Genomic DNA, 23,999 nt, shown 5'->3' with positions numbered 1-23,999 from the left:
CCTCCCACAGGCAGCCTATTTTTAAAGAAGACTTGTTATCTGAGCTTCCTTGTTGTGAACCATTTTTTCCTGATTGTCTGCTTCTTTCGATGTTCTCTTCTTGTCTCTCTCATCTGCATTTTTATTCACATTTTGTGCCTCCTTCTCCAGGCTGCTGTCCAGGACAGGCTTAACGAACAAGAGGGTGTTCCTGCCGTGTTCAGTCCTCCTCCAGCCCGGCCACTTATGGTGAATACAGCAGACCATAGAGTTTACAGCTATGTTGTTTCCAGGCCGCAGCCAAGTGTAAGTAGTTCACAGTACTATCCTTTTCTAGTCGATATGCATTTCAGGCCGCCAGGCTGACATTTTGGTACAGGAGATGGAGACTGTCAAACTAATCAAAATTGTCGGCGCCAATCCAAATTTTTAGGAACCACAAGTTTCAGGCGCATGGAACTTAATTTTAATAAAAAGTATACCTAATATCACAAATCAAACTATAAATACAATGTCTGTACTCAAAATATTTAGCCGTTTTTATTGTGAAACAGTAACTCACTGACTACAGGCATCCTTTTGTCCCTTTCACCTGCTCTCTTGCACCCTATGCCCTCTTGGCTGCTCTCTTCATTCAGTCATCTGTCGGCCCCTCTTGCACATCGCTGCCCTAGTTGCGGCACTACATTGCAAGAGCCACCACCCACATTTTCTGCTTTCATCTTTCTCCCAGAACCCCACTTTCATCAGTTTTACTTCCCCCTTCATCTACTATTTTCTGAGCCTCGTCGTCGCACTCTCCTGTTTCCCCTTAGTTGGCCGGTGATTGGAAGAAAGGAGTAGAGTGAATCTTTTTCCTTGATGGAAGCTGCTGAACACCATAAAAGCGGTCTGCTGCATGTCTAAAGGAAGTTTAAGGTGTCTCCTGGAAGGTTTAATAGGGTGAAAGCAACAATTTTAAAGACTCTTTGAATGAATTGAAGGGGTAGTTGCAAAGAAGTGAGCAATTTCAGTAGAGTAGGTTGCTTAAGACCTCATCAAGCAGAGTCGTTTTAGGCATGTAGAGCAGATGGTAGTGGACAGAAATGGCCATCAAATAATCATTAAAAAAAACGACTGAAGTGTGCAACTATGCCCATGCATGGTATCTCTGCAGCCTGTGGGATGATATTACTTCGTCCGAGAGCACTGTGTAAAGCTTAAGCAGAAAAGCTAGACAGCCAGATTGTGCACTGTTTTCTAAAGAGAATATAGTCTGGCTATGAAGAGAGGCCAGCAAGCTGTTCCACATTTTGGCTGAAAAAAAGTTTAAGTATGCCACACTTTGTGAAGGAGGTGCATCTTTAGCAAATATGCAGAAGTAGAACAAGGGAAAGGGGAGTAGTGTGCCTAACAAAACTATTATGAAGAATCATGGGCTCCATTCATTGAACATCACTGTGTGACACGGTGACCGTATTAAAAGTGCTTCCCTGATCCATGTTGAACAATTGTAGATCGAGGAGGTGTTCACAGGCAGAGTCCAGGTGAGAAAGACCACGATTCTGCCTGATCATTGCATTCTGGATAGTTTGCAGCTGAGCTATTGGATATGTGGGCCGGTTGAGTTGGATGGGATGACACCACTGCCTGGATTATAAATATGCTTCAGTAAGAAGGGAGCAGAGACTGAAATTTCCTCAAGGTTAGGGCACAGGAAATGCTAAGAAGTGTCCTTACTGATCAGAGGTTGAAAGACAAATTGCCATCCAGTATGATCCAAAATTGTAGGGCCACGAGGAGTTAAGCCATGGACTGCGGACCCCCTACAGCCCTCTGCCCTCACCAAACTCGGTGTAAAGGAGTTTCTTCCCTGTCAAACCCAAAGGGTTTCAGGGTACTTCCATATAGCATTGGCCATGAGCCTCTAAATCCACCCTCTAACTCCACCCTCCAAATCCACCCTCCAAATCAAAAGCCAACTCCACCCTCCAAATCAAAAGCCAACTCCCCAACTCCACCCTCCAACTCCACCCTCCAAATCCACCCTCCAACTCCACCCTCCAACTCCAACTCCACCCTCCAAATCCAAACCAGTGTTTGTAATATCAATACATGTAAGTCACATAAATACAACACATATTGCATTCAAATGCTATAGGTGTCACATTTGCAACAGTTATAACTATTAGCGTTGTAAATGACAAAGCAATTATTTTCACTATTTTCCCCAACAAAACATTAAAATAAAATTGTTCATTTACAATAGCAATAGCTCAAACTTTCCAAATGAGAAACATATTGCATTGCAACTCCATGTTAACTTCTGCTGATTTGATGCTCACTTTCACCACACCTCCTTCTCTAACTCGCTATTCTATTCTCTTCTCCTGTGCTGATCTGCTGCTCTCTTCCACCCCACCTCCTTCTTTAACTCCCTGTTCTCTTGCCCTGTGCTGATCTGTTCCTCTCTTCCAACAAACTACTTCTCTAACTCCCTGTTCTCTTCTCCCATGCAGAACTGCTGATCTCTTTCACCCTGCCTCCTTCTCTAACTCCATGTTCTCTTCTCTTCTCATGTGCTGCTGATCTGCTGCTCTCTTCCACTCTGCCTCCTTCTCTAACTCACTGTTCTCTTCTCCTGTGCTAATCTGCTGCTCTCTTCAAACCCGCCTCCTTCTTTAACTCCCTGTTCTCTTCTCCTGTGCCGATCTGCTGTTCTCTTCCACCCGCATCCTTTGTAACTCCATGTTCTCTTAGCCTGTGCGGATCTGCTGCTCTCTTCCACCCCAAATCCTTCTTTAAATCCCTGTTCTCTTCTGCTGTGCTGATCTGCTCCTATCTTTCACCCACCTCCTTCTCTAACTCCCTGTTCTCTTCTCTTCTCTTCTGCTGCTCTCTTCCACTCTGCCTCCTTCTCTAACTCACTGTTCTCTTCTCCTGTGCTAATCTGCTGCTCTCTTCAAACCCGCCTCCTTCTTTAACTCACTGTTCTCTTCTACTGTGCTAATCTGCTGCTCTCTTCCACCCCACCTCCTTCTTTAACTCCCTGTTCACTTCTGCTGTGCTGATTTGCTCATCTCTTCCACCCACCTCCTTCTCTAACTCCGTTCTCTTCTCTTCTCCCGTGCTGATCTGCTGCTCTCTTCCACTCTGCCTCCTTCTCTAACTCACTGTTCTCTTCTCCTGTGCTAATCTGCTGCTCTCTTCAACCCCGCCTCCTTCTTTAACTCCCTGTTCTCTTCTCCTGTGCCGATCTGCTGTTCTCTTCCACCGCATCCTTTTTAACTCCATGATCTCTTAGCCTCTGCGGATCTGCTGCTCTCTTCCACCCCAAATCTTTCTTTAAATCCCTGTTCTCTTCTGCTGTGCTGATCTGCTCCTATCTTCCACCCACCTCCTTCTCTAACTCCCTGTTCTCTTCTCTTCTGCTGCTCTCTTCCAGTCTGCCTCCTTCTCTAACTCCCTGTTCTCTTATCCTGTGCTGATCTGCTGCTCTCCTCCACCCGCCTCCTTCTTTAACTCCCTGTTCTCTTATGCTGATCTGCTGCTCTCTTCCACATCGCATTCTTCTCTAACTCACTGTTCTCTTCTCCTGTGCTAATCTGCTGCTCACTTCCACCCCACCTCCTTCTTTAACTCCCTGTCCTCTTCTCCTGTGCCGATCTGCTGTTCTCTTCCACCCGCATCCTTTGTAAGTCCATGTTCTCTTAGCCTGTGCGGATCTGCTGCTCTCTTCCACCCTAAATCCTTCTTTAAATCCCTGTTCTCTTCTGCTGTGCTGATCTGCTCCTATCTTCCACCCACCTCCTTCTCTAACTCCCTGTTCTCTTCTCTTCTCTTCTGCTGCTCTCTTCCACTCTGCCTCCTTCTCTAACTCACTGTTCTCTTCTCCTGTGCTAATCTGCTGCTCTCTTCAAACCCGCCTCCTTCTTTAACTCACTGTTCTCTTCTCCTGTGCTAATCTGCTGCTCTCTTCCACCCCACCTCCTTCTTTAACTCCCCGTTCACTTCTGCTGTGCTGATTTGCTCATCTCTTCCACCCACCTCCTTCTCTAACTCCGTTCTCTTCTCTTCTCCCGTGCTAATCTGCTGCTCTCTTCAACCCCGCCTCCTTCTTTAACTCCCTGTTCTCTTCTCCTGTGCCGATCTGCTGTTCTCTTCCACCGCATCCTTTTTAACTCCATGTTCTCTTAGCCTCTGCGGATCTGCTGCTCTCTTCCACCCCAAATCTTTCTTTAAATCCCTGTTCTCTTCTGCTGTGCTGATCTGCTCCTATCTTCCACCCACCTCCTTCTCTAACTCCCTGTTCTCTTCTCTTCTCTTCTGCTGCTCTCTTCCACTCTGCCTCCTTCTCTAACTCCCTGTTCTCTTATCCTGTGCTGATCTGCTGCTCTCCTCTACCCGCCTCCTTCTTTAACTCCCTGTTCTCTTATGCTGATCTGCTGCTCTCTTCCACATCGCATCCTTCTCTAACTCACTGTTCTCTTCTCCTGTGCTAATCTGCTGCTCACTTCCACCCCACCTCCTTCTTTAACTCCCTGTCCTCTTCTGCTGTGATGTTATGCTGCTCTCTTCCACCCACCTCCTTCTCCAACTCCCTAGTCTCTTCTCTTCTCCTGAGCTGAACTGATGCTCCCTTCCAACTGCCTTCTTCTCTAGCTCCCAGTTCTCTTCTCTTCTCCTGTGCTGATCTGCTGCTATCTTATACCCGCCTCCCTCTTTAACTCCCTGTTCTCTTCTCCTGTACTAATCTGCTGCTCTCTTCCACCCGCCTCAGTCTTTAACTCCCTGGTCTCTTCTCCTGTGCTGATCTGCTGCTATCTTCCACCCCACCTCCTTCTTTAACCCTCTGGTCTCTTCTCTTCTCCTGTGCTGATCTGCTGCTCTTGTCCACCCCAAATCCTTCTTTAAATCCCAGTTCGCTTCTCTTCTCCTGTGCTGATCTGTTCCTCTCTTCCACCCCACCTCCTCCTTTAACTCCCTGTTTTGTTCTCCTGTGCTGATCTGCTGTTCCTTTCCACAACCTCCTTCTCTAACTCCCTGTTCTCTTCTCACATGCGGATCTGCTGCTCTCTTCCTCCAGCATCATTCACTAACTCCCTGTTCTCTTCTCCTGTGATAATCTTTAAGCTATCTTCATCCGCCTACTTCTCTAACTCCCAGTTTTCTTCTCCCGTGCTGATCTGCTGTTCTCTTTCACCCGCCTCCTCCTCTAACTCCCTTTTCTCTTCTCCTGTGCTAAACTGCTGTTCTCTTTCACCCCGCCCCCTTCTCTAACTCCCTGTTCTCTTCTCATGTGCTAATCTGCTGTTCTCTTCCACCCGCTTCCTTCTTTAACTCTATGTTCTCTTCTCCTGTAATAATCTTTAAGCTATCTTCCATCCACCTACTTCTCTAACTCCCTGTTCTCTTCTCATGTGCTGATCTGCTGCTCTCTTCCACCCCGCCTCCTTCTTTAACTCCATGTTCTCTTCTCCTGTGCTGGTCTGCTGCTCTCTTCCACACTACCTCCTTCTTTAACTCCATGTTCTCTTCTCCTGTGCTGATCTGCTGTTCTCTAAAACCCACCTCCTTCTTTAACTCCATGTTCTCTTCTCCTGTGCTGATCTGCTCTCTACCACCCGCCTCCTTCTTTAACTCCCTGTTCTGGTCTCCCATCCTGATCTGCTGCTCTCTTCCACCCCGCCCCTTCTCCAAAACCCTGTTCTCTTCTCCCGTGCTGATCTGCTGTTCCCTTCCACCGCCTACTTCTCTAACTCCCTGTTCTCTTCTCCTGTGCTGATCTCTTCAACATGCATCCTTCTTTAACTCCCTGTTCTCTTATAATATGCTGATCTGCTACTCTCTTCCACATACATCCTTCTGTAACCTCACTCACATACATAAAACCATGCACGCACACACATACAACACACATATAACCACACACACACAACCACATCTATCGCCCTCACTATATCTATCGCCCTCACTATATCTATCGCCCTCATTCTATCTATCGCCCTCACTCTATCTACTATCGCCCTCACTCTATCGCCCTCTCTATCTATCGCCCTCACGCTATCTATCGCCCTCACGCTATCTATCTATCTATCGCCCTCGCGCTATCTATCTATCTATCGCCCTCACGCTATCTATCTATCACCCTAACGCTATCTATCTATCGCCCTCACGCTATCTATCTATCGCCCTCACTCCATCTATCTATCGCCTCACTCCATCTATCTATCGCCCTCACTCTATCTATCTATCGCACAACAACAGCATCACTCAGGGGCACCACAAAGTCACTATGCGCTACCACAGCATCACTGAACGTCACAGCATCACTCGTTGCCACCACAACATCACTCAGCACCACCACAGCATCAATCTGTGTAACCATTCAACAACAACTGGTTCAAATATGTTCCCTCAATGTTTCAAGCTTTATTAAAAATGTCACAAAAAGATGTTAATATTTCACTTCTGTTCTTGGATTTTCGTCACAATAAAATGCACTGAACATAATCTTCACAAAAGTTATTTACAAAAGTTTAAGCTATTGCCATTATAAATTACAATAACTTTTATTTAAGTATTAATTATTAAACAAGCATTGGAAATGCAATAGGTCTCGCAATAGAATAGTTAGACATTTTTCTTTTTGCAAATGGAAGAGTGGCGTTGCGTGGATGAGTGGCGTTGCGTGGATGAGTGGCGTTGCGTGGCTGAGTGGCGTTGCGTGGATGAGTGGCGTTGCGTGGATGAGTGGCGTGTGTGAGTGGCGTTGCGTGTGTGAGTGGCGTTGCGTGTGTGGCGTTGCGTATGTGAGTGGCGTAGCGTGTGTGAGTGGCGTAGCGTGTGAGTGGCGTTGCGTGTGTGAGTGGCGTTGCGTGTGTGAGTGACGTTGCGTGTGTGAGTGGCGTTGCGTGTGTGAGTGGCGTTGCGTGTGTGAGTGGCGTTGCGTGTGTGAGTGGGGTTGGAATGCAATAAGTATCGCATTCGAAAAGTTGTAGTTATTGGTCTTGTAAATGACATAATTTTTTTTTTTTTGCGATGTTAAAATTGCTATATTGATGGCTTTGTCATTTACAATGCCAATAGTTATAACGTTTGCAAATGTGACACCTATAGCATTTTGAATGCAACATGTTTAGTATTTACGTGACTTCTATGGCAGCTCTGGTCGTTATGCTACATCTCTAGATAGTTTTATCTTCTGCAAATGTGACACCTATTGTAACACAATATGTGTTGTGAGGGTGAGTGAGGGTGAGGGTGAGTGAGGGTGAGTGAGGGTGAGGGAGGGTGAGTGAGGGTGAGGGGTTGAGGGTGAGTGATGGTGAGGCGTTGAGGGTGAGTGAGGGTGAGGGGTTGAGGCTGAGTGAGGGTGAGGGTGATTGAGGGTAAGGGGTTGAGGGTGAGTGAGGGTGAGGGGTTTAGGGTGAGTGAGGGTGAGGTGTTGAGGGTGAGTGAGGGTGATTGTGAGTGAGGGTGAGTGAGGGTGAGTGAGTGTGAGTGAGGGTGGGGGTGAGTGAGGGTGAGTGTGAGTGAGGGTGAGTGAGGGTGAGTGAGGGTGAGGGGTTGAGGGTGGTTGAGGGATTGAGTGAGGGTGAGGGGTTGAGGGTGAGAGGGTGAAGGTGAGGGTGAGTGAGGGTGAGGGGTTGAGTGTGAGTGAGGGTGATTGAGGGTGAGGTGTTGAGGGAGGGTGAGGGTGAGTGAGGGTGAGGTGTTGAGGGTGAGTGAGGGTGAGGAGTTGAGGGTGAGTGAGGGTGAGGGTTAGTGAGTGTGAGGGGTTGAGGGTGAGTGTGGGTGAGTGAGGGTGAGGGGTTGAGGGTGAGTGAGGGTGAGGCTGAGGGGTTGAGGGTAAGTGAGGGTGAGTGAAGGTGAGGCTGAGGGGGTGAGGGTAAGTGAGGGTGAGTGAGAGTGAGAGTGAGTGAGGGGTTGAGGGGGAACGGTTGAGGGTGAGTGAGGGTGAGTATGAGGTGTTGAGGGTGAGTGAGGGTGAGGGGTTGAGAGTGAGTGAGGGTGAGGCGTTGAGGGTGAGTGAGGGTGAGGGTGAGTGTGGGTGAGGGTGAGTGAGGGTGAGTGAGGGTGAGTGAGGGTGAGGCTGAGTGAGGGTGAGTGAGGGTGAGTGAGGGTGAGTGAGGATGAAGCTGAGTGAGGGTGAGTGAGGGTGAGGGGTTGAGGGTGAGTGAGGGTGAGGGGTTGAGAGTGAGTGAGGATGAGGGGTTGAGGGTGAGGGGTTGAGGCTGAGTGAGGGTGAGGGTGATTGAGGGTAAGGGGTTGAGGCTGAGTGAGGGTGAGGGGTTGAGTGTGAGTGAGGGTGAGGGTGATTGAGGGTGAGGTGTTGAGGGTGAGTGAGGGTGAGTGAGGGTGAGGGTGATTGAGGGTGAGTGAGGGTGAGGTGTTGAGGGTGATTGAGGGTGACTGAGGGTGAGTGAGAGTGAGGGTGAGTGATGTGTTGAGTGTGAGGGGTTGAGGGTGAGTGAGGGGGAGGCTGAGGGGTTGAGGGTGAGTGAGGGTGAGGGGTTGAGGGAGGGTGAGGGTGAGGGGTTGAGGGTGAGTGAGGGTGAGGGTGAGTGAGGGTGAGTGAGGGCGAATGAGGGTGAGTGAGGGTGAGTGAGGGTGATTGAGGGTGAGTGAGGGTGAGGGTGAGTGAGGGTGAGTGAGGGTGAGTGAGGGTGAGTGAGGGTGAGTGAGGGTGATTGAGGGTGAGTGAGGGTGAGTGAGGGTGATGTGTTGAGGGTGATTGAGGGTGATTGAGTGTGAGGGGTTGAGGTTGAACATTTTTTTTTTAATGAAAATGTCTGACGCAAAGCGCCACCTTAACGCTACCTACATTTACCAGGTTAGCGTTCTACTTTTTTTTTTCTTTTCCCTACCGTTACGTCTTTTTTTTGATTGACATTTTTTTTAGCCAATCGGAGCGCTACGTTTTTGACGTCGCGTTCCGATTTGCATACGTAATCGGTGGAATTCTCCAGAACATGGAGAATAGCCGGATGCGGAAGGCGTGTTCCTGTTCGTGTGCTGTTGGTGCGTCGTATGATAGGTAAGAGATTTCCTCGACGTGTTTTTTTAATCTAATTTAAAGTAGTATTGATAGTATGCATAAATTAGTTAATAATTATGAGTGTATTTATATAAATAGTGACATATTTTGTTAGCGATTGTAATTATTTTAGTTATTTATGTAATTTATATGTAAGTAATTGTTTTTATTTACTACCTATAGTATGTTTAAGTTAACGAATGAATAGGAGTGTATTTTTAATAATGTTGACATTGTATTTTTTTGTTTGTAATATTTCGAAATGATTATGTAATGTAATTAAAGTCTTGTTTTTATTATTCGATATGTAATGTATTTAATTTCTCAAAGTGTTATGTAATGTATTATTAGCAGTTGTTTGTTATTTGACGTACAAGAGCTGTTCTTTGAGTTTCTAAGTACTCTTTTCGCCATGAATATTGTACACTTCAAATGTATTAATTGTATTACGAGTTGTTTTGTGAAGCTAAGAGACATATGTAATGTTTATTGATGATGTTAGCGCTGAATCCAAGTTGCGTAATATGTTTTTTATATTTGATGTAATTCCGTGTGATGAACTGCTATTGTTATATGCCTACGGCTTTTTGTGTAACTCGTGACAATTGTGTTTAATCCGTCCCATTTACCGGATGAATAGTGCTTGTTTATTACCCAAGTTAAAAATAGGCTGTTTTACTTTTGTGTTTGTACATCCTCGTCCTCGCATCCTGACAGATATTTCTTCGTTCTTTTGTTGGTGTTATTTTGTCCTAATAATTGTTGGTTTGGTGACCTGAAGCTTGATAAACATCATTGCGCGTATTTTTACTTTGGTTGTTATTTTCTAGGATGTCTTTCTGTTGCGTATATTGAGGGTGTATTTGTAGGGTGAATTAGGCTGTTAGTTTATTAGGGTGAATTAGGACTCAGGATTTCTATCTTGGAGTTAGAGTGTGGATTAGGATAGTTTATTTCTTTTCTTCCTTTTGTTGTTGTATGTGTGTGTGTGTGTGTGTGTGTGTGTGAGGGTGAGTGAGGGTGTGTGAAGCTGAGGGTGTGTGACGGTGTGTGAGGGAAGCTTGCACTGCTGCTGTCGGTGCTGTACCTGTTCCATGTGTAAGGGAAGCTTGCACTGCTGCCGCCTGTGCTGTACCTGATCTATGTGTGAGGGAAGCTTGCACTGCTGCTGCCTGTGCTGTACCTGCTCCGTGTGTGAGGGAAGCTTGCACTGCTGCTGTGGGTGCTGTACCTGTTCCATGTGTAAGGGAAGCTTGCACTGCTGTTGCCTGTGCTGTACCTGCTCCGTGTGTGATGGAAGCTTGCACTGTTGCTGCCTGTGCTGTACCTGCTCTGTGTGTGAGGGAAGCTTGCACTGTTGCTGCCTGTGCTGTACCTGCTCTGTGTAAGTAAATGGAGAGGAGGGAGAGAGTTGGAAGAGAGTGAAAGAGGCAGAAACGTGGAGAGTAAAAGAAAGAGCGAAGGAATATGTAAGCTGAGAGATGTGGCATAACAGAAGGATTGGTAGTGCGGGCACTGCTGCTTAGGGTTTCTGCGAGATTTGTGTAAGTAAATGGAGAGGGGGAGAGAGTTGGAAGAGAGAGTGAAAGAGGCAGAAACGTGGAGAGTAAAAGAAAGAGCGAAGGAATATGTAAGCTGAGAGATGTGGCATAACAGAAGGATTGGTAGTGCGGGCACTGCTGCTTGGGGTATCTGCGAGATTTGTGTAAGTAAATGGAGAGGGGGGAGAGAGTTGGAAGAGAGAGTGAAAGAGGCAGAAACGTGGAGAGTAAAAGAAAGAGCGAAGGAATCTAAGCTGCGAGATGTGGCATAACAGAAGGATTGGTAGTGCGGGCACTGCTGCTTGGGGTATCTGCGAGATTTGTGTAAGTAAATGGAGAGGGGGGAGAGAGTTGGAAGAGAGAGTGAAAGAGGCAGAAACGTGGTGAGTAAATGAAAGTGCGAAGGAATCTGTAAACTGAGAGATGTGGCATAACAGAAGGATTGGTAGTGCGGGCACTGCTGCTTGGGGTATCTGCGAGATTTGTGTAAGTAAATGGAGAGGGGGGAGAGAGTTGTAAGAGAGAGTGAAAGAGGCAGAATCGTTGAGAGGAAAAGAAAGTGCGAATCTGTAAGCTGAGAGATGTGGCATAACAGAAGGATTGGTAGTGCGGGCACTGCTGCTTGGGGTATCTGCGAGATTTGTGTAAGTAAATGGAGAGGGGGGAGAGAGTTGGAAGAGAGAGTGAAAGAGGCAGAAACGTGGAGAGTAAAAGAAAGAGCGAAGGAATATGTAAGCTGAGAGATGTGGCATAACAGAAGGATTGGTAGTGCGGGCACTGCTGCTTGGGGTATCTGCGAGATTTGTGTAAGTAAATTGAGAGGGGGGAGAGAGTTGGAAGAGAGAGTGAAAGAGGCAGAAACGTGGAGAGTAAAAGAAAGAGCGAAGGAATCTGTAAGCTGAGAGATGTGGCATAACAGAAGGATTGGTAGTGCGGGCACTGCTGCTTGGGGTATCTGCGAGATTTGTGTAAGTAAATGGAGAGGGGGGAGAGAGTTGGAAGAGAGAGTGAAAGAGGCAGAAACGTTGAGAGGAAAAGAAAGTGCGAATCTGTAAGCTGAGAGATGTGGCATAACAGAAGGATTGGTAGTGCGGGCACTGCTGCGTGGGGTATCTGCGAGATTTGTGTAAGTAAATGGAGAGGGGGGAGAGAGTTGGACGAGAGGGTGAAAGAGGCAGAAACGTGGAGAGTAAAAGAAAGAGCGAAGGAATATGTAAGCTGAGAGATGTGGCATAACAGAAGGATTGGTAGTGCGGGCACTGCTGCTTGGGGTATCTGCGAGATTTGTGTAAGTAAATGGAGAGGGGGGAGAGAGTTGGAAGAGAGAGTGAAAGAGGCAGAAACGTTGAGAGGAAAAGAAAGTGAGAATCTGTAAGCTGAGAGATGTGGCATAACAGAAGGATTGGTAGTGCGGGCACTGCTGCGTGGGGTATCTGCGAGATTTGTGTAAGTAAATGGAGAGGGGGGAGAGAGTTGGACGAGAGAGTGAAAGAGGCAGAAACGTGGAGAGTAAAAGAAAGAGCGAAGGAATCTGTAAGCTGAGAGATGTGGCATAACAGAAGGATTGGTAGTGCGGGCACTGCTGCTTGGGGTATCTGCGAGATTTGTGTAAGTAAATGGAGAGGGGGGAGAGAGTTGGAAGAGAGAGTGAAAGAGGCAGAAACGTGGAGAGTAAAAGAAAGAGCGAAGGAATCTGTAAGCTGAGAGATGTGGCATAACAGAAGGATTTGTAGTGCGGGCACCGCTGCTTGGGGTACGACAAACAGGAGATGGTGACTAAAGTTTCAACCATGAGGTTGGAAGGCAGTGAAGTGAAATGTGAGGAGGCACTCCGATTACCTCTTCAAATTGTAAAACAGACGGAGGGCATTGCTGTGGGGAGGGGGTGTAGGAGAAATGCACACGGCGGGCAGGGAAGGGGGCGGAGCGGGGAGAGCGGCATGTGGGTGTGAAGAAGCCGGGGCCTTTGAAGTGAAGCTAAGCTTCACTTCAAAAGGTGTCGGAGGAATGCGGCTGAGGGAACAGACGGCGATTGCGGCTGAGGGAACTGATGTGCACGCGCTTTTAAGCTCAATGCACATGCGCATTGAGCTTAAAAGTCACGGGCACTGCAAGGAATCGCCACGATTCCTTGCTTGCTAGTTAAAGGTTGTTTAAGCCGCAATAGGCTCGCAAGCTCGATGCGCATGCGCATCGACAGGCGAGACCTAAAAATAAATGCCATTGTTATTTGTAATATCAATACATCTAAGTCACGTAAATACAACACATATTGTATTACAAATGCTATAGGTGTCACATTTGCAAAAGTTAAAACTATTGGCATTGTAAATGACAAAGCTATTAATTTAGCTATTTTCAAAACCAACACATGAAAACAAAATTTGTCATTTACAATACCAATAGCTCAAACTTTCCTAATGCGAGACCTATTGCATTGCATATACTTGTTACAACGGCAGGATGTAACCAGTTAGGTAAAACCCGTTATGGTTGTATGTAGAGCATTACATTCATGTATGTTTGTACTGATGGACATTGCCGTGTTGATTAGTTCTTCGGGGGTGTACGTTAGTTCATTGTTTGGCTTCACACACGTACCTGTCACTTTTCCAGCACATCCCTGTCCAAATGGCTTTGATGCCATTTTATAATCCCTACAAACTATTCCACATACTCAAACCTAACTCCCAATCCCCGTCTAAATGTATATGCGCTCTGAAGCGTTATTGTGTATACAAGGGCGCGATACTAAAGCCAATAAATAAAAACATTTTCGTTTTTTTATGTGATATTTTAAGGTACTGTTGAAACTACTGCATCGGACATTAGATGTGTTCTATACAAACCTTGTACGCAAAACCCGTCATTTATTTGTATTTTATTCTGTATAAAAGGCCGCCGAATACTTAAGTCCTTATGCTCCTCTTAAACGAGGGAATGTTATATAATACTATTAGATTCAATTTTATATTACTTTGCATTTCATTATTACTACATCCTCGTGTCGAGTCTGCAACCCCCAGGTGAGGCCCACGAAGTCTTACAGACATCACCTGCACATCAAACATGATCTATTTATGTTGAATTCAGTATTTTAAGGACATGGACGCTGTCGAAGAATTATCCACTTGGCCCTGCGTTCGTGTGCGCGCATTTTGTAAAACCTCCTTGTGTGTGAAGCGGTGGCTTCTCTCATGTATTATGTTCAGCACAATCGAGTGGGCATACGGATGTAGGCATCTATTAAATTCATTATACTGCTCCTTGAGCCGGTGCGCCTTATTAAGGACCCGAGGCGCGATATATACGTCTATAAGATAAATGTATATTTTCACGTCCCCTCGCCCTGCGCTGCTGTAGCTCCGCCTCAGGCCCCTGAGGGCTCCTTCACGCGCTCGCCTCGACAGGGGCCCTCCCTTTCCACCCCGCTGCGGTTCTGAGCCTGCCCCCGGCCCCTGGGGCCTCTCCTCATCCCCGGCCCCTCCCCGGGTCAGGGGCCTCTCCGTTCTCTCCCCTCCTCGGCTCCTCCCCCTCGCAGGCCCGCAGTGGCCCCTCCTTGCCCCCAGTGTGTGCAGGGCCCTCCTCCATCTTCTCGTACTGCAGCTAGCGCGCGGACCCTGCCTCACCGCGGGCCACAATTGGAGCCCCTCCGGGCCCGCTCCGCCACCAGGACCGCGCCCAGCCGCCACCGAAATCTAACGCCGGGGCCCGGGAGGGCAGCTGGATTCGGGGAGACGCCGGGCCCGAGGCCCCGAGCTGCGGCGGAGGCCCCGTGGAGGAGCCACCTACCGGGGTGGGGGACCCCCCACCTCCCGGACAGAGAGCCGGGCTGAGCGAGCATGGCTTCCCCGGTCCACAGCCCCGCGAGGCGGGAAGAGCAGCGCGCGGCGGGTGAGTGAGGAGCGGGGGCCCGTGGCGGACGCAGGGCCAGCGGTGCGGCATGTTTAATGCGCAAGGCTCGGGGCCCGGCAGAGAGCAGCACGCGCCATCTAGCGGCTAGTAGTAGAGGTGGCTCACGGGGACAGACAGACAAACAAGACGGACGGGGAGGAGCAGAGGCCGGGTTGCATGAGCTGAGATGGGAGGATGGAGGGCGTTCGTGAAACGGGCAGATAGATAGGCGATGGTGTTTATTATAGAGAGGGGCAGGCGTGCTCTGGTGATGAGTAAGGGCAGCGACCATCTCGTTTTTGGGTCAGGTTTCCCGAGGTACGAATTATTTGTGTGGTACCTTTAAAAATACAAATAACACTAAAGCTTTAAATTTACAAGGTTGAGAGATAATTTTCGTAACGGCGCTCAGTTTGAGGGTCATAAAAAAGAAAACTGGATCAGTGGCGAAGAACGGGTTTTAGAGTTTCGGGTCTGAGGGGGAAGGCGATCAGGGGACATGTTTAAGGATTCATTTGTGAGGGACAGGCCGTACGAGGTCAAGTTTAGAGATTCTGCTGCGAGGGGCAGGCGAAATGATCAGGAGACCTGTTCAGAAGAGAGGAAGTGCGCTCAGACCAGCCAGGGCCGGGCTCTGTCAAAACTAAACAAGCATTGGCAAAGCCAATAGATCTCGCCTTTGTGACCAGTTGGCTTTCCAAGGTCTCGCTTTTGTGACCTATTGGATATCGCAATGGTTTTTAGTTATGTTGTGCAGCATGGATACCCGAAAGCATTTTCCAAGGGGCCAAAAAGTACGGTCTGTGGTGTGGCCTGGTGCTGTATTGATACCAGCAGGGTGGGAATCAGGGAGAAGGTAGATGTAAGGTGGGTGTAGGTGAAGCAAAGCATGTACATGGTGTGGAGTCGTAGATTTATTTTGAGGGTCTCATTCCATACTGCTCTCTAAGTTATGCCCCTAGTTTCTAGAAGAGATGCAGATTGGACAGTACTGTGCTACGCCATCTCTTAGTTATCCATCTTACTCGCCCTGGGGTGGGCCAACTCTGCTTGCTGTCGCTACCTTTAGTGAGTCAAGTGTGTAGCTTGATTACTGAGCTGGAATGAAATGAAAGCTTAGGCCTCACAACCTCCTTATTCAGTTAGTCTATTGTCTGTAAACATTAGGAATACTTAGAAACAGCCTCAGTTAAAGATAGCAGGTGCTATAAAAACTCACTGACACAGACCCCCTGCTTTACTGACACTTGCACTCTAAGTGTTGTTGGTAAAAGGAGAATTTTGGGTGTTTAATCTAATTGTTTCCAATGTCTGCACACAGTTCTTTTTATTGCTTTTGATTATATCATAGTGTATTTTTAGATTCTTGTGGAAAGTTTTCTTAATGTTTCCCTGCACTGTTTTCAGTAGGTCCCATTATCATCCGTAATTATGTTTGGTCAAGATGTAAATTACAGATAGTAATACAGTAATTTGTACATATGCTTCATTGATGAAGACTAGTCTTTTCCAGGACTTAATAAGAAAGTAGAAGCTGAGAAATGCGCAGCAGATATATGAACAAATTATATGAAATTTGCAGTGTGCTGTTTCCTACATTATCTGCAGGATAGTTGAAAAGAAATATACCAACAAGGGCTCATGTGCGATTGACATTTCGTAATTGGCATGCGCTTGTGGTGCTGGAACAATTATCAGAGGTGGGCTGCTGCCATTCCTGTTATACCACTGAAGTCAAACTGCAAACTACATGTGTCACACAAATAAGTGTAACAAATGTATTCAGTATTAGAGTGGTAAGGATGTAGTATGTAGCTGGTGGTACATTTTGGAGCACACTGTCGCAAATATATTACTAATGGAAGATGTGGTAGCACACAGTCTGTTACATAAAACACATTTTCCACTGAAATGACCATTGCATTTGCACAGGCTATTAATAAAACTATTCCGCACACAAACTATAGTGTGTGAAAATTGGAAAAACCTAGTATATTGATTTTGTTTTGATTGTATTTAAAAAAAGAATTTCAACTATGCTTCAGAATTACAAAAGTATTTAGTTTATTTGTGCTTTTCTATTAATGATATATTCTTGAATATTTGTACAGTTAGTTCACTGGAATTTAACTTTTTTTGTGTGCTAGAAAGAAATAACATCCTACAGCCTTTCCTTACGAATGTCAGTACCCAGCAAGATTGTCCCATACATCCTTTCACTTTGCAGTCAGAGAACACCAAGCTCCTTTGGAAGACAGAGCCTAACATTTGACCCTTGTCTTTGAATGCACAGCAAATGTGACCCGATATTACCAACATTTTCTAAAGCTTATTTATTGCTCATTCACTTCTTAACTCCAGCATGGTTGTGTTTGAGTGCTTCAGCATCCCCCACCTAACCCCGTACTTCCAATGCCTATGGCATGGGCCTTAAATTGAGGAAGTGGATTGTTTAAATTATGCCATTGGTAAAGAGCACTGACCAAACTATATACATTTGTAGACAGAACATTTATCCTCACAGGCATCAAGATTGATGAACTGATAGTGGCAGAGATAAGTAGATTCAGTGGAGCAGAAAGATAGGAGTCAAGAAACCTTTTCAAAGAAACACAGCACATTTACTGTCTTGAACTACCATATAAGAGAGAAAACTGAAAACATATTCGTTCTCGTGGAATGACTCACAAAAAAGAAAAAGTTCCCAGAAACGGAGCACTCGTAGTAGAATACAAGAAGCCAGTCAGAGAGATGGTAGGCAGGTAGACAGGCTATACTCCACTAGTGGGACAAAGTTCTGCTGGACAGCCTAAAACAAATAAAGCCAGCCAATCGAAAGATAGCAAATTGCGATACAAAACACAAAGCCAATAGTAAGCAATGGGTGGAATGCATCCCCAGGGAAGCTTTCAGAATGTCTCCATCATGTCTTTGCAACCACTGTCTGGTAGTCTTTGACCTAAAAAGAGAACAGTGGGGCTGATTAGGATGGCCCGCCACCCTGTCGTAAACGGGACCGCCCGTCAGATGTCGGTGGTCCCGGCAGAGGCATTACAATGCGACCGCTACCACGGCGGTCCCAATGCCTATATTTTGCATTGCGGCGGGTGCTGCTGGCTGCAGCACACACCGCAATGCAAAATTGGGATACTTTACATATCACTGCACTACGTGACAGGCACCATGCGCTGCCTTCCACATGGTGCAGGAATATGTAGTGGGACAACATAGGTACCCCCCACAACTCACTACAGTGCCACCATTGTAGGGCATACAGCCCCTTCGCCTCAAACAAACCGCCCGCCATTGTAATATGGGAGGCTGGGAACTTTCTTGCGTAGGCGGTAAGGCAGCCACCGGCGGGGTGTTGGTGGCGGTCTCGCAACCATCGTAATTGGCCCTTATGTATAGGGGAGGACAATAGTTGTTACATGATTTCTGCAAATGTCCATTGAGCAAGAGCTGTAATCAGATGGTCATGAATTTCTGCTGAAAAAGTTGTTCTCCAAATGTATGGAATTTTCAGATTTCTTTATTTGCAAGCCAATTTTTGACAGACCCTGCCAACTCTTTACGTCCCAATGAAAGAACTTCATCGGGGCCTATAAAATAAAAAAATAAAATAAAATAATTTATATATATATATATATATATATACACCTACCCAATAATCCATATATAACACAGACATAAAATAATGTGTTCCTAATTTTATTTAAATTAATGTATATGTTGTCAGGGTTCCTGCCACAGCTCACCTCTCTTGACTATCACAATATACTAGCATGACTCATATCATTCCTCCCACCACTTATGAATGAACAAACGTCTTGTTCCCTGACATTTGACCATATTACATGCTGTTATTAATAGCTAGCTGCAGCTGGTGTTCCCTGGTTTGTTTCAAAAGGCTTAATACCTTTTACAAATGTTTTATCATGCATATGCAAGGTCATGTTTCAGGTGCTATGAAAACATCCAGAAAATCCACCAGAATAAGCATCAGGCAACAGGCATAGGCAACATCAACATTAACATTCTGGAAGACAGCCCTCATCAAATGAGTCCCTTGCACCTTTTCCTTGCTGTAAGCAATTAGAATAGGAGCTTTGTGAACATTCTAGAACACCTTCCAGAAGACAGCCTCATCAAATTAATCATCCACCACCTTTTCCTTGCTATAACCAATCAGAATGCAACCTTTGTGAACATTCTAAAGCACCTTCTAGAAGGCGGCCTCATCAAGTTAAATATCTCTCTTTTTTTATTTGGAAATCTTTGTTTGGTTAATTAAAACCGTAACAATGTTGCATAAAAACTTTATTTTTAAAAAATTGTCAAAAACCCATTTGATTTCTTTCCATGAGAGTTAAAATTACAATTCAGATACTAAAAAATTTGATTATATTGTCAGTTAAATTTATGTGCTTTTTCAGGCAGATTCATAATGCTTTAATAACTTTTAACAGCTTGCAGTTCAATTGAATGTCTGATGGGTTAAGGCACTGAGTTATAGCGCTGAGTTGTTACAGCTCTACATGTCCTGGTATCTGCACATATTCCTTGTTAGAAACAGTTAGAATGTGAGCTTTATGAACGTTCTAAAGCAGTCTTATTTAAAGACCATCCACACTGCTCCTTCGCCTAGCCTCTTCGCCTGCTACTTATCTGTTTCCCAGCTTCCAGGACTCTGTTTTGCCAGGTCCCTTGATCCTCTCTCTTTTACCTCACTGCAAAGAACGTATCACATTAGTCTCGCACCTGGATAGAAAAAGAACAAGAAGAAAAGGAGAGATGCATTATCGGACTTGATTTTAGTATGCGCTGAGCTTATTCGCAACATCGTGCTTCAAACAAAGATAACCTGCGTTTTTGTTCAGGACTTTGCCAGAGCAGACTTGGGTGAAGTTTATCCCATCCAAATTTGGTTGTGGGTTTGATGCTGAAATCGTACTCCCTACCGTTGTGTACATTTTGATAACGGAGCCTCTACAGACAATGTAAATGAAAACAAATCAACAGCAAGTCTAAAGGTACCATATCTGCCGGTACCATTCATCAGACTGGTGTGAATGCCTGCTGCAGTGTTGCTGTTGAGTGGACGAGCCACAGCAGCTTTGACTGTAAGTGCTCTCTCCATCCCAACCCCCTTCCCCCTGGGATTTGCCACTGAAGCAGTGTTTCCTCCTGTAAACTGAGGGCAAGTCTCTGGAGCATTCGGGAACTTTCATCGCCGTCCCATTGTAATCCTCTGTAATCCAGATAGTTTGCTTATGAAAGCAGGCTAAGCTACACGCCTAACATTCCTTTCGGGCGGCGTCATGACCAATCAAGACCAAATATTCACGGATTACCTAGCACATGCCTTATCAGGGGATCTCAATGACGCTAACAATCTGTCTAAGTTAATGCAGCAGTTGCAACTAGATCTGAATAGGTTAAAATAAGAAAATGCAACACTTAAAGAAGAGTTGCAACTAGAGAGTACACATTTTATAAAAAGGAGGGATGCTAAACCCAAGGATAGTTGCGCAGTTTTAACCCAGCTTTGTTCGGAGAACCATTTCAGAGAGGGGTGTTTACAACCACTGACCAGAATCTGCACATATCTGTCATTACATCTAACCCCATGCTCTTAGAAGCTCCAGAATATTTCATGCGACAGTACTATATTTTTTATTTATTTTTTTCATCAAAAGGCGGAAGGCACACTCATTGAAATCACAGAGACGATGTTTTTAATCCAAACAGTTTTCTTCTTTATTTTGGTAATTATACCAGATAAAACAGACAGCCAACGCGTTTAGTTACTTTCCGTAACTTCGTCAGGGCTGAAAACGATCATAAAAAACCACAAGGTACACACACAAAAAGTGCAACAATTACAATGTGACATGAACAAAATATCTACAACATAGAATGGAAGACACAACAAGGACATGATCATATTGTGACAATCAAAAAACCGTATGTACATCCTCACCACCTGAAACACATATATAAGCAATACATGTGTGCAGTGCTCACATAATACATGAATATATACATATAAAAAACATTTTTTACAAGCCAAGTGCGAGGGATAATGGGTACATTTATGAATAGAAGTTAATCAAAGAGAAGACAAGGAAAAAACGAGAAGGATGGAAGATTTAGAAAATTTCTAAGCCGACAAAATGGTCCACACCAGAGCAATACTAACAGAAGACCAGATGTAATACAAGGACATGCTACCAGTAGCTAGGTTAATACGAACAGAGTCCTACCCTCATGGTCAAATACAGGGAATTAGTCTTATTATGACATAATATATTGATCCTATCAACTAATATGAAACAATAATATGTATCATGGGCAACCATCCGTTTAATTCTTAAAAGGTAACCACTCACCAAATATTCAGATGTTATGATGAACCAGAGAACTGATGGTAGTAACCGCAAATGTGGATGCGAGGTGCAATTTCTGCAGCTTTAAGAATGCACTGTAAGCAGATATAAATTAAAAATAATCCTATAAATGATCGTAATGACTGACCTAGTGATAAGAAAAATCTGCAAACATTTTTTGGGGTATGCTGGGAATTCCCATGACCTAGCAAGAGAGGCAACAGGGCTCAAACGATCAGTTATAGGATGACAATAAGTTAATTTGGCGTCATCCAAATAAATACAACACAAGAGTAAATGAATTTCAGAAAAAATTGCTTATATCTTATTAATTAACGGTCTGCCAAAATAGAACCATCTGATCAAGTGTCATTCTCACCCTACCACAATATCAAAAAGCTGGTCCAATTGCAACAAATCACGCTGTGACAATGATCCCGAAACACCGCGTATAAACACATAAGGACCGTACTATTGGATGTATGACGTTACAACGCATGCATTTACATCGCATGCCTTTACAACGTAAGTATTACAACACAGTCCATTACAACGCATAGTGCTTTTGGGCGCTGGATAGTGAATAGTTTAATTTACTATTCCAACTCCAGTCCCCGTGGACACTAGGGATAGTAAATGAACCTATTCCCTATCCTAGAGCGCCCCCCAGAGCAATGCGTTGTAATAGTTTGCGTTGTAAAAGTTGCGTCGTAATGGTAGTGCGTTGTAAAAGTTTTGTTGTAAAGGCTGTTCACCCGTACTAATTAGAGCACAGCCTCATTAAGCAATACAGGATAATATGATAGTGTCTCACCTTATGAATACTCTTCCACATGTATATGATGCGTGACAATCAGGAGGTACTATTCTCTATCGCTATAAAATCTGTAAGAAATAAAATAGTACCCGGCTGTAATATAATTGTTGATGAAGTGAACTAACTCGGATGTGGTAACTGAAATATTATGAATCCTTTCAAAAATTGTGTAGTATTGTACCTGTGGCATGTTTCTAAATAAAAACGATGCAAAAAGGTGCCCCGATCACCAAATAAACAACAACCGCTACCCGTGATGTCCAGGTGTATCTCAAAGTACTATATTTGCAGCCTTTGAGTCAATGCCAATTTAATTTCCTATGTAAACCCCAGGCTTTCCCCAATGACGCTGCTAAAGTAGCTTTTGTAATCTCTTATTTGGGAGGTGTATCTGCTAAGTGGGCAGTTTCTTTAATAGAAACAATTGATCCCCTTTTGTTGATCTGCCCGGTTATTGTGCAGATTTTATTGATCTTGTGGTTAAGCTAGATCACCGATTGCGCGAGTGAAAGAGTGACCGATCTCGCAGTGACACCAGAGTAATTGTTCTCAAAACCGAGAAGGAGTCAGACAGTGAGACTCTTGATACTAAACCTAAGCAAATAGGAGGTATAAGGGGTCCAATTTCGAATGTGGAAAAGGTACGTCACCTCAAATTAAACCTATGTCTTTATTGTGGCAAAGCTGGTCATTTCGCTAGGCAATGTTCTGCAAAACCAAAAAAGACTAAGGCTGTGGCTAGTGTATATTGTCTCATTGAGAGAAGCCATACAGGTCTCACAATATCTGACCAATGTAGTGTTGTGTACCATTTTAGGACCCTATTGTAATTTTCCCGATTCATGCCCTTATATAGGTATAAAACACCATATCAAACAATATATACTTTATTCGAAACAAATTTCATAAAAGTACAATTATACAGTATCCGAAATACATTAACATATTCCAACCCGTATACATTGAACAAAAATAACTATACATGTAACATTTCAGACATCGGGTAAAAGTTTTGACCTGATGAACCAAGCATTCGCCACATATTTGGCCACCCCACAAACCATATGCATTGAAGTGACATTAGTTAGAATGATACGCATGGCTATTTTATGGTCCCTCACCCCTAAATTCCTACAAACAGGTTTCAACCATCTTTCTCTCGGTTGTTTGTAAGCTACACATGCAAATAGGAAGTGGCCCATTGATTCTTTCGGGCAGGAACAACCTGGACATTTTAGCTCTGTTCCTCTATATACTTTCCAACCTTCTTTGAATGAGTTAAGGGGTAAAATACCATATCTGAATTTCAAAAACAATGTTCTATCGCGAGGGACCTGGATGAAATCCATGAAAGGCTCTAACTTTCTAAGAGGCTTATGGTCAAGGAAGGCACTAGTTAAATGACCCCAATTTGGATTCCTGAGTTCTTTTGCAACAACCCAATCCCAGTAGAGTTTTTTAACAATTGGTTTCGAAGGTGGCATTTGTGAAATCCAGCTCTCCTCCAGACCTATAGATATCACCAGCCTCTTTAAATTGTTGAGCCATTTAATTTTATTGGCTACATTCAAACTAATCAGCTCATCCAAAACCTGGGCATAGTTAAAAAGTTCAGGGGTCCTTCTAAGACGAACCCAAAATAACAAGGGGCGAATTTGCACCAGATCAGAAATTGATTTTTTACCCAGGTCTAAAAATAAAGGTTTCAAGGGGGACGATAAGGGTAGCGAAACCATATCTCTAATAAATTTATTTTCCGCCACTACTAAAGCTTTTATATTTTCCGCCCCCCAAAGTTCTGAACCATATACTGCCGCTGCCAGTGCTTTCCCTTCATAAACTGCCAGGGTAGGAGCTATGGGTCTACTAATGGATCGTCGCTGATTCTTAAAAATTACTCCTGAAACCCTTTTGAGATTTAAAACCATTTTGGCGATATGGGCAGACCATCTCAGATTATTACAAAGTCTCACTCCGAGGTAATCAAATTCTTCTACCACCTCCAGCGAAGTGCCATTCAACAAGAGGTTTACCCTCCTGTGTTTCTTTTTCGCAGTCAGCACCATCAACTTTGTTTTCGAAGTATTTATTGACAACCCCCTAACTTTGCAAAAACGATCGAGCAGTTTTTGCAAACCCATGGGGGATTTTGACATGAGAAGGGTGTCATCGGCAAAGAGGAGAGTGGGTGTTTTCTCTCCTGCAAGGACGGGGGCATCAGCAGGGTCCTCCCTCAAATGGTCTACCACCCCATTGATAAAGAGGGAGAACAGAGTTGGAGCCATCACACACCCTTGTCTCACTCCCCTATTTACCGGGATCTTTTCAGTCAGTTGGCCCTGGGTTCCCCAGCGAATCCT

The 23,999-nt window shown here is 44.9% G+C and overlaps 1 protein-coding gene across 1 annotated transcript in view; it reads left to right on the top strand.

Annotated features, from left to right (window-relative positions):
* Positions 1 to 14,115: 14,115 nt before the first annotated feature.
* Positions 14,116 to 23,999, top strand: part of ZFTA (zinc finger translocation associated) — a 130,520-nt gene continuing 120,636 nt past the window's right edge. Inside the window, exon 1 of the mRNA XM_078660455.1 lies at positions 14,116 to 14,433. Within this exon, the coding sequence (XP_078516581.1) occupies positions 14,382 to 14,433 (52 nt within the window). The 5' untranslated portion in view covers positions 14,116 to 14,381. The remainder of the gene's footprint in view (positions 14,434 to 23,999) is intronic.

The sequence above is a fragment of the Lissotriton helveticus genome, chromosome 9 (genome assembly GCF_964261635.1).
Source record: "Lissotriton helveticus chromosome 9, aLisHel1.1, whole genome shotgun sequence".
Lineage (NCBI taxonomy): Eukaryota > Metazoa > Chordata > Amphibia > Caudata > Salamandridae > Lissotriton > Lissotriton helveticus.
This window is presented reverse-complemented; position numbering and strand designations above follow the sequence as displayed.